The 11422-nt window shown below is 41.6% G+C and overlaps 1 protein-coding gene across 2 annotated transcripts in view; it reads left to right on the top strand.

Moving 5' to 3' along the window:
* The first annotated feature begins 2090 nt into the window (after positions 1-2090).
* tyro3 (TYRO3 protein tyrosine kinase) overlaps positions 2091-11422 on the top strand; it is a 41284-nt gene continuing 31952 nt past the window's right edge. For both annotated transcript variants that reach the window (XM_033641804.2, XM_078175344.1), the window contains exons 1-2: positions 2091-2524; positions 9885-10068. In XM_033641804.2, the coding sequence (XP_033497695.1) occupies positions 2461-2524; positions 9885-10068 (248 nt within the window). In that variant the 5' untranslated portion in view covers positions 2091-2460. The remainder of the gene's footprint in view (positions 2525-9884; positions 10069-11422) is intronic.

The raw sequence follows: 11422 nt of genomic DNA, 5'->3' as shown, positions 1-11422 counted from the left end.
TCAAAGTAGAACTTCTTGTTCAACAAAGTTCCAGAGGAGGACCCTCGACACACTGAAAATGGGTCTGGACTAAACTCCCAATGCCCTCAGCTCCTAGAAACGTAGTGGCCCCTGTGCAAAGCAAGATGAGTGTCCCTGCTGTAAAAGTTGTTTTTAATCTTTCAAAATAGTGTTTATTTTACAGTTGGTTCACACAAACTCTAAAATCAGTGTCCAAACCAACCCTGCTCACATTAGACCCAACTCTGTGATGAAATGACGTCAGACAGACTTCTAAATCTGATGTCAAAATGTTGCTGATTCCTTTTGTCTGTTCATTAGAAGGGACACTTTCCCAATATCTCTATGAAACACAAGTTTCACTACAATGAAATGTAACTTTCAACTATAAAGTTAGTGACTTTGAGATGTTTTAATGTTTTAATATAGGTGAGCACAGCTGAAGAAAGCAAATGTTTTGTTGTTAGAGTTTTGTCTCTCTGACCTTCAGAGAACACAAAATATCTGTAACCCCTGAACCAACCAGCCCTGCAGTGTCTGCCCTCTTATTAATGTACCTTTTTAATCACTAATAATTGATTATCTTCAATATTAATTGTGTTTTTATTAGCAGTAAAAAAAATAGTGAAGCTGATTTTATGTCACACCAGCTGGTGGCGGTCATGCGCAGTGAGTCCTCTGTCCTTTTCTCCCTTTTACACACACACACACACACACACACACACACACCTCCTCCCCCTCCACATTCCGCAGGGAGCGAGACCACCAACTAGTGTCAAACCACACAGAATGTAACACGCACTTCCGGTTACGTGATTTTATTGAATTACTGAATGTTTACCTCAAATGATAAATAAGGAAATAAATAATTGTTCAAATAATAATAACACCATGTCGTTGTTTTTTGTGTCAGTTACTGTGATAAGTGTCACACTTGAGCTTCCAGCTGGAAAATGAAATATATAAATATATAAACACGTGTAAAAAGAAATAACGGTGATAAACACAGAATGAATCTACCACGAAATAAAATACAGGCCAACATGTAATTAACAAACAAATATGGTTCTGTTATTGTGAGATTGTTTGCACACCCCTGTCAATAACTTTATCCTAAGATGCAAATAAATATAAACAAAATCTCAGAGGATGTGACTCTGGGAAAAAACACCAGAGTTTATTAATGGGAGGTTTCATTTAAATCTCTGGTGGCCCAGTTTAATATAATTTAGACTTCAGTTAATCACGACTATGGGAAAATGTTTGATTTGGGGACATTTGACCTGAACTGGATTCATATATGCAATAATTAGCATTTAATTTAAACATAATGTGTCAAAATATATGAGTACAGTGCCTGCTTCTTGAGAAAATTAAATAATTAAAAGAAGTAAAGTGAAAATAAAAAAATAAAATAAAAATTGAAAATAAAGTAGCTGAATGAATTAACCATTTTTAAAATAAATGATTTTATACATACATAGATAAATGAATGAATGAAAGAATGAATAAATAAATAAATAAACAAAATATATGTAACATAAAATATATAATACAAAAAAATAGAAAAAATAAAATGCAAAATGTGAAAAACGACTTTTTATGCTCTTTCTTCACATTTTTATTGAAATAAAAACAATAAATATATAAATATTGCAGACATGAAATAGTACAGAGAAACGAGAACATGAATTTAAATAGATAAATAAATCTACAAATAATAAATTAAATATATAGGCTATAAAATTTGGGATTCATAAATTTTAATAATATAAAATATATCACATTTGAATAAGAAGAGTTCACTGTACAGTTTGGCGGTTTTATTAAATGTTTAAGAGTCTTTCAATTAAAATAAATAAATAATAAATGAATGAATAAATAAAAAACAATCCAGTGAACTAGGGGGTTGATTTTAACTGTTTTCGCTGTGTATAAAATTATGAATTTATTTTCTAATATTTATTTATCTGTTTGTTTATTTATTCATTCATTTATAAGTTTACATTGAAGGATTTATGCGCTTTTCTTTTATTTTGAAGGCGTCACTTCCGGTGTGCTCGTGTTTCATTGTGTGTAGCTTGACGTCACTTTCCCTCCTCAGAGCCGCTGAGCAGCTCAATGTGTGGAAGTGTTCACGGTCTGATAACAAACTTTACATGAACTCTGTGCGGTTTAATCTGCGGCCGGAAACACAAACTTTAGTTTTTATCAGTTTTATAAACTCTCTGTTTCCGGTGGGAAAAACTCTCCTCCATGAATTCAGCCCTTTATCCTCCAAAGTGCTGCCTCCAGTCTCGCTCCTTCCTCCGGTGGAAATCCTGTTTGTCCAGCTGGAAATGAGGCTTCAGTGAAGGGAGTGGGAGCCCGAGCCGAGCCGAGCCGGACCGAGCCGAGCTGACCCGGTTCATTAATGTGAGCGACGGTTTAAAAACATCCTCCGTCAGAAATAATGAGAAGATGAAGCTGCTTCTGTGGATCCTACTGGTTTTACTGGGGACTCATGAAGGGACCTGTGGGAACGGTGAGTGTTCATCATGTCATCACATCATGAAGACAAAACTCAAAGTGAAATCGTGTTTGTGTGTTTTGGAGTCTGGTCACATTCATCAAAGTGTAAGGAAAGATGCTACTTTTCAGTCTCGCATCCGACCAAACTCCATTGGAAATATTTAAATTTAAAGTTTTGTACCGATGCGTGAAATATTCACAACTGATAAAACTCGTTTAAAGCTCTTAAATACATTTTAGAGAGCATGTGGTGCATTCGGCATACACTTACACACCAAACTGCACGTTATCTAAAGTAAAGAGCAACTTTTGTGTCGCTCTGCTGTTGCCTCTGCCAGTCAAAGTGCACTGCAGAAAGCTGTTTGTGCGCAACCTGAATCAGTAAAAACCTAATACTCTTGCTGAACTAAGTTGCTCATTGGTGTGCCGAATTAACCAGGAGACTCGTGCGACTGTATGAAGTCAAACATCTGTCTGTTTTAATACTGAAACGAGCTGAAAAGCAGTGATATCTTAATTTTCGCTATTTTTCGAATGGAGTTTGGCGTGAGGTCCCTCGCAGCACAGCTTTATCAGCACCCACTGGGCAAAGTGCAGGTTCACTAAGGGAACATGAGAGAATGTGAGCTCCAGACAGCCTTTATCATCCACCAGTTACACAGGCAAAGTCACTGACACATCTTTTCTAGGAAACACACATCACTGTGACCTTCAACAGCGAAAAGTTTTCAAAAAGTAAAATAAAGACAAACAGAATCAGTTGACCTGAAATAAGACAAATACAAGTCAGTGTTACGTCAGTCAGCGGATCTGTGGATTTATACCTTAATACCTGAATGTGACATTTGAAATTTTCTTCATGTGAAAAAACAAACTGTGATTGTGGATCAGACTCTGGATCAGAAACATCACAAACTACCTGAAGGTCAGAGGCCAGAGGTCAAAGGTCGCATTAAAGTGACGTGACAATTATAAATGAAAATGAAGATGAGAAAATAGTAAAACAAAGAAAAACACTGTTATAAGACATTGAAATTCTACTAAACAACGAACAGTCAGTGTGATGGAGAAGGTCACTGTGTGTGTGTGTGTGTGTGTGTGTGCAACTGTTATCACACACACACACACACACAGTGAGCAGCTGCAGTTCAGTCGCCACACAGAAGCTGTGTCTCAGTTTTGTGAGAAATCTCAGACTAAAAACTTTAAACTCTGAGTGAGCTGTTGATGGACGCCGCTGTCCCACAATGCAATGCACAGAGAGCTGCTTCAACAAACCAAATGCTTGCAGCGTGTTGCTGCTTGTACTAAACAAACCTTCACCCAGTTTCTTGTTGTAACGAGAAACTTTTCCCATTGTTTTATATTTGTATGATGTTGTTTTCTTATTACTTGATAATATTTGGACGAACATTTTGCTTTAATTTTCAAAGTTTAATTTAGTTACATATTAAAGTTAACATCTAATTTCTTTCACATTATAGATATGAATATATTTACTGCCTGTATTAGTGTGTAACTGGGAAACAGGAACCTTAAATTCCCAGTCTGGTTAAGGAGGTTTTGAACAGACGAGTCTCTGACAGGACTGTTGATAGTCCAGTTGCATCGTGGGTAATGTAAGCACAGGGACCGGTTGCACAAAACACCTTAAGTTTTCTCCTGAAGTATGACACCTTAGGGTTTATTTCCCCTTAGCTCAGGGACTTACACAGCTGCACAGAAGCCCTTAAAAGGTGTCTTTAGTTAAGGAAAACGTTAAGTCATTTACTGCATTGAAAGAGATTTACAGCTGTAATAGTTTCCATGGAGATTGTTTGTTTGCTTGGACTCACACTTGTGATGCCTGTTGTCGTCTCACAAAGTTGGCATACACTCTTCTCAGCGTGTGTTAGTTTTTTCCTTTATCACCCTAAACCCGGTCATGTTGCAGTTAAGAAGGGTGAGTCAGAGGTACCATAAGTTTTTGTTTTAATCTTGCTTTGGTTGCTAAGGTCTTTTGTTCAACAGTTTAGGGATTCCTTAAATATACGACCAAGACAAGGAGAAAACCATGAAAATGTAAGTGAACATTTTAAGGAAAACTTAAGGGTGTTTTGTGCAACCATAACAATGAAGAAGAATGTGTCAGCAAAAACAGTCCATTGTTTATGTGAGAGTGTTTTAACTGGTCAGACTGGGAGAACTGGGTAGCTTCTGGTGTCAGTGTGAACACAGTCAGGGGGCCAAACTGTCCCCTATAAATAAGAAAAAATAAAGTCTAAATATTTCCATCACTGATCCTGAGGGTGCCTGTTTCTCTTCACAATGACGACAACGCAATGCACCAAATGATGACATCACCAACTCTGCGTTTGCTGCGTGATGATGTCGTCAGTGGAGGGAAATTACATCTCAAGATGCCACGAGTTGAGGGAAGTGATGTAACCTTCTGTTGTTGAAGGTCGGAGACATCAGATGATGGTCGATGACGTCGCCACTCTCTGTGATGATGCGTTCATGTGACGTTAGAAAGCCTTGGGACGTCCCTGCTGCAGAGATTTAGATGTTTATGACTTCCCAGCATGCCTCTGCTGCCTGAGCATCAGCTGCTCTCATGTCCAGAGGGTCTCCAGAGACGAGCTGCAGCGATTCTGTCGACTGACAGAAAAATATTCAGGAGCTTTGCTGATTACTGGATAATTGTTCTGTTACTTTTGAAACCAAAAATACCAAATATTTGATGATTTCAGCTCCTAAAATGTGAGATAATGCTGCTTTTTCCTGTCTTAAAAGACTAAGCTGAATATTTTGGTGTTTTGGATGTTATTCACACAGAATATACGTCATTTGAAGACTTCATGTTGGACTGTAGGAAGATGTGATGTAAATTTCTCCCTCTAAGGTGTGTGGCTTTTAATGTCCGTGAAGTTTTGGGTCCTGAAGTCGGACACTAGCTGCAGGTTTCCGACCCCTCGACTCAGTTTTCACTCAGACAGATGTAATAAAAGCCTGTCTGTTCTGTAAAGGAGTCAGTCAGACTGTTTGCTGGTTGGAAATTAAAGGTTTCCTCCATGGAGCTGCTTTTTTGAGAGTCAGTCCCTGTTTGGTTTGTCTTGATCACGTGATGCGATACACAGTCCTACCAATGGTGTGACACTGTTCCACTGACCTGCAGGTGGCAGTAACATAAGAGGAAATGCTGCAACGTGCCAACAAAGACAGAAGACGGTTAGCTAGCTAGGAAACAACATGATGTTTAAAAAAATATGTCTTGGACATGTTGGGATCTGTTGTCAGTGATTCACACTATGGCCCATTTCCAATCCAACATCAACAGCCTCCCGCTCTGTCACACTCTGTCACAATCACAGCTGAATGAAGCTCCCTTTATCAAGGTGAAGGGTATGAATCAGGGTTGGTCTACCAAATTGGCTCCTGACACTGCTCTCAGTAGCCCTTTTTACACAGAGATCACGCTACAAAGTCCCTTCTTCATGCCCCCTTTGTATTTTACACAGAACCAAATGACGGCGGCATCATGCTGCTCCAGTGTGTGATCTTAGACAGCATGCTGGTATCAGGGAAGCAAAAGAAGGGCAGCACCTAAACAATAACATGTAAATAACAAGCATTTACCGTGTCTGTCATATGGCGGCTGATCTCTTCCTCTGTTCAGTGGATAAGGAGCTCCCAGACCTCATTGTTTTCCAAATTTGTGGACATTTTTGGCCACTGTTCTTCTTTGAGTTAGCTGCTAACTGCTACCAGCGACTTCTAAAATGTCCCACTGTCGGTTACATGCATAGTGCATCGTCAAAACATCACCTGCATGATCCTGTCCTGCAGGCTGTCCATTTTATACAGAGGTCCTTGTGGCACTGTTATGACCTCTGATGCCGGCTCAAAGACAGAACAACTCTGTCCCGCCATACCGTGATTGTACCGTTTATACAGAATGACAAGGCGGCATAACGGTTTGAACTCCTGTCTTGAAGAGGCAGTGTAAAAGGTTCTAGTGAAACATCACAATTGTCGATAACAGCGTTGTTGGGAGGGGGCAACGACTCAAAGATATGCACTAATTAACCAAGCTGAACCAAGGAGCACCACCTTTATTCATTACAGTAGCACAGTTGTCTGGACTGAGACAAGGGCGTCATTTCCTGTTAAAGGTATTTCCTAATCCACTGTGAAGGTCCAAAGACAGAGAGGGTGTCGTGTGTTGTAAAGCAGTCTGAGGGAAATTGTGATTTGTGATATTGGGCTTTATAAATGAAATTGAATTGAATTAAATAGAATCTGAAGTGAATCAGAATTGTAACTTTCTAAGCACAGAAGGAACGCCATTAGCATCCTGATGTTGGCGTGTACGTTTGTTGGGAGAAGTTTACCTATAGCGCTGTCTACCAGTGAGGGATTTCTTTGTTAAGGTTTGGGTTAAAATGAAAGGATGTCTGCCAGAAGGGACCTTCAGGAGAATTTAAAATCATCATTGGACTCAGAGCTATCAGTGATGAGCGATCACATCGTCCAATCGGCCCAGACCTAATACAAATATAGCTGCAAGCGTCTGGACGAACTTCCTTCTCTCCAGTGGAACAGGAACTGTTGTAACTTTTCGTAACCATGGAGAAAAATAAACCTTACTCTCATTTCATGTGTTTCATTTGCAGGCCTATTTGAATCCCTTTTATTTTGTTTGTATGTGCTGCTGTTGTGCTTAATTTTTGTATATTATTCTTTTTTCATTAAAACCAATCAATCGGTAAATGAATTTATGAAAGCACAGGTGTTCGTAACCTGCAAGGCATTTCTGCCTGTCACACCTCTGTTGGTGCCAGCAGGCCAGACGCAGGGTCATCAGCTGGGAGCCACCCTTTACAGATGTTTCGCCCCTTGAACCCCAGAACATCTCTAGGTGGTGGGGCAGTGGTAGGACTGTCTCCCTACCACTCCCTGCAGCTGGCCCTCGGATTCTTGTTTCCCCATTTTGGGTCTCTTTTTTTGAGCCACAGCCAGAAGCTCACTTTCTCTGTCTCCTCGGCCAGTTCCCATAGTGCCTTCTTTTGCTTGGACTCAGTGACTCTGAGGGGTTCTAGTTGCTTCTGGGTGGATTTTCCAACAAAACCTCTGCATCGGACTTCCTCAGGGTTGGTGCATACCTTCCACCCTGCTTCAGTGCAAGCTCACCGTTCTTCTCCTTTTTCCTCCGTCACTTCTTCTCACCGTACTGTGAGCTCTGACATGATCACTGTCTTGGCAGAGATAGATCACAGGACGATGTCTAGCTGTAGGGAAGTTGGTGTTATTTCAGGTGGAAACTTAAGCTGCTGGTTCAGGTCAATCCTCACCTGCCACTCACATCCAGGTGTCAGTACAGACCACTCCTTCCGATGATGTTTCCGCTTCAGCTCCTCACCTAATGAAGTGTATCTGTGGTTTTGAGAATAACAGGCTTTGTCGGCTTCAAGCCTGTGTTCCTCCCACACCTGCCAGTTTTTGGAGCACTTCATCGTGGCGCCATCTGTACCGGCTCTGGGTCAAAGTTGATTTCCAGCAGTAGTTTCTGAGGCAGAAGCTTGATCGCCGTAAGGACAAAACACCCAGGCATAAGCAGAGTAATGTAGTGTATGCAGGTCAATGCAGCCAGGAATGCACAGATTTGTACATAGAGGAAACCAAACAACCACTCCACAAGCACCTAGCTGCACAACTCCTCAGGTCAAGACTTTGTGTCTGTTGTATAAGTTGTCTATTTACATCTAAAGGAAAGGGACATTCTTTCGAGGACAGCAATGTTCACATCTTTGCCAGAGAAGACAGATGGGGAGTGAAAGAAGCCATCACGTCAAACTAGAACGACCATCGTCAAACAGACACCACTTATCACCCACCTACAATGCTGTCTTGGGATCCCTCCCCAGACAAACACCCATTGTCACCTTGTCCCATCTAACCCAAACGACATACAAGATGGCCAGGTGGGTCAAGGACTCACATGTGACCTTAATGACTCTGTAAGAGTTCACACCCACACAGAGTTTAAAGTGTGCGACTCCACATCAGTCCGTTAGAACTGAAGAACTCTCTTGGATGAGAAGTGAAACGTCGTCAAGAAACTAAAGCAAGTCTAGTTACCTATGATATAGCACTTAAGATTACCATGACCTGGATGACTGAGAATCTTCACTGACATCACAGAGACTGCAGCTTGTTTCCGAGCCGTATCAGAGATGTACGTTCTGGGGGCTTGGGAGGGTGTTGGACCTGATGAGGAAGCTCCGTCTTGCCTGAGGGATCTTCCACATGTCGGCCCAGGTTATGGCTCTGTTGGCGACTGCCTCCGAGTCTGTCCACCTTCCTTGTTGCTGCTGGTTCACAGCTTTGATCTTGTATGTCTCGTCCTCTATCCGTATTACTTCTGAGACTTCTAGCATAAATTAATTAATTAACAGAAATAAAACTTACTCCCAGGCTTCTTTGGCTGCATTTCTTTTTTTTTTTGTTTGCCTTTCTCAGTTTGATCTGGTCCTTTTCTTTCCACCAGTCCCTGAAATTAGACGACACAGTTACTCAAGTTAAATCAGTTCAACATGTGTGTCGTTGCTCTAATTCTGTAATGTGTGCGCCAAATAAAACAGTCTATTAAATGTCTGTGTGAGGTGGCAACTTTTCACTTTCCTTTGGAAATAACTGAACGGAACTCACATTATGTGGGGTTTCCTCCGTCCTCGACACAAACAAGATGCTGCACTTGAGAGGAGTTGGTGGTTTATGAGTCAGCATTGATGTAGACTCACTGTTAGAGGCTTTCACAATGCACTTTCACTCTCTGCTAATTGCTTTAGGATGGCACTTAATGTGGCGGATCCTCCACGAGAACGTGCAAACAGAGTGGAAGCAGATGGGGAGAGGGTGTAGGAGCTGGACTGGGACTGGGCCAGTGACTGTAGTTGAGACATAGTGAATGCAAACAGAGAAAGAAAACTCCACAGGGAGCTTTAACTAACACCGAAGCTAACCGTGATTTCAAACTGAAGAAATCTGAGTGTGTTTACATCCTTTTTTAATGCACAGTTTCACATTGGACATAAAACACTGAGTAGAGAAACGGAAAAGTATTTTAAACAGCGTGTTTCCTGTCTGAGGTGTTACAGTAGATGTGTTGGTAAAAGCAGAACCAGACTGGTTGAATAAATGACGACGTACATGAAGCATGAAGAGCTGAAATGATGAGGTGTGTGTGAGCAGTGATGAGGACACTGTTTTCCATCATGTTTCCTCCGACATGGTTTTCCATCATTTGACCCTTTGTGTGTTTCATGACTTCTTGTTAGACCCTGATGATGTAATGTAGTCGTTCATTCACCTTCCTGTCGTCTCTCCTGCAGGTGTGTTGTTCACGAAGCATCCGTCCAATCAGACGGTCACTCAGGGGAACGCCGTGAGGCTTGGCTGTGCCGTTCAGGGAGTGACGGAGCCGGACATTGTGTGGATGAAGGACGGAGAGAAGCTTTACAGCACCGACCAGATGTTCATCACACTGGGAGAGCAGCACTGGGAGACATACCACAGGTTCATCAATATTTATATATCAATAATCAATCAATCAGTCAATCAGTGGAAGGGCACGAGAATCTGAGGCAATATTGTTCTGAATCTGTTAAAGTCCTGCAGCTGTTTCACAGTAAAAGTCCTGCAGCTGCTTCAAATTAAAAGTCCTCCAGCTGCTTCAAAGTAAAAGTCCTGCAGCTGCTTCACAGTAAAAGTCCTGCAGCTGCTTCACAGTAAAAGTCCTGCAGCTGCTTCAAAGTAAAAGTCCTCCAGCTGCTTCACATCTGCTTCACAGTAAAAGTCCCACAGCTCATTCAAAGTAAAAGTCCTGCAGCTCCGTCAAAGTAAAAGTCCTGCAGCTGCTTCACAGTAAAAGTCCTCCAGCTGCTTCAAAGTAAACGTCCTGCAGCTGCTTCAAAGTAAAAGTCCTGCAGCTGCTTCACAGTAAAAGTCCTGCAGCTGCTTCAAAGTAAAAGTCCTGCAGCTGCTTCACAGTAAAAGTCCTGCAGCTGCTTCAAAGTAAAAGTCCTCCAGCTGCTTCACATCTGCTTCACAGTAAAAGTCCCACAGCTCATTCAAAGTAAAAGTCCTGCAGCTCATTCAAAGTAAAAGTCCTGCAGTTGTTTCACAGTAAAAGTCCTGCAGCTGCTTCAAAGTAAACGTCCTGCAGCTGCTTCAAAGTAAACGTCCTGCAGTTGTTTCACAGTAAAAGTCCCGCAGCTGCTTTGAAGTAAAAGTCATCTTGCTGTTTCACAGTAAAAGTCCTGCAGCTCCTTCAAAGTAGAAGTCCTGCAGCTGCTTCAAAGTAAACGTCCTGCAGTTGCTTCACAGTAAAAGTCCCGCAGCTGCTTTGAAGTAAAAGTCATCTTGCTGTTTCACAGTAAAAGTCCTGCAGCTCCTTCAAAGTAGAAGTCCTGCAGCTGCTTCAAAGTAGAAGTCCTGCAGCTGCTTCAAAGTAAAAGTCCTGCAGCTGCTTCAAAGTAAACGTCCTGCAGCTCCTTCAAAGTAGAAGTCCTGCAGCTGCTTCACAGTAAAAGTCCCGCAGCTGCTTTGAAGTAAAAGTCATCTTGCTGTTTCAAAGTAAAAGTCCTGCAGCTGCTTCACAGTAAAAGTCCTCCAGCTGCTTCAAAGTAAAAGTCCTCCAGCTGCTTCACAGTAAAAGTCCTGCAGCTGCTTCAAAGTAAAAGTCCTCCAGCTGCTTCACATCTGCTTCACAGTAAAAGTCCCACAGCTCATTCAAAGTAAAAGTCCTGCAGCTCCTTCAAAGTAAAAGTCCTGCAGTTGTTTCACAGTAAAAGTCCTGCAGCTGCTTCAAAGTAAACGTCCTGCAGTTGTTTCACAGTAAAAATCCCGCAGCTGCTTTGAAGTAAAAGTC

The sequence above is a fragment of the Epinephelus lanceolatus genome, chromosome 15, assembly GCF_041903045.1.
Source record: "Epinephelus lanceolatus isolate andai-2023 chromosome 15, ASM4190304v1, whole genome shotgun sequence".
Taxonomy (NCBI): Eukaryota; Metazoa; Chordata; class Actinopteri; order Perciformes; family Serranidae; genus Epinephelus; species Epinephelus lanceolatus.
This window is presented reverse-complemented; position numbering and strand designations above follow the sequence as displayed.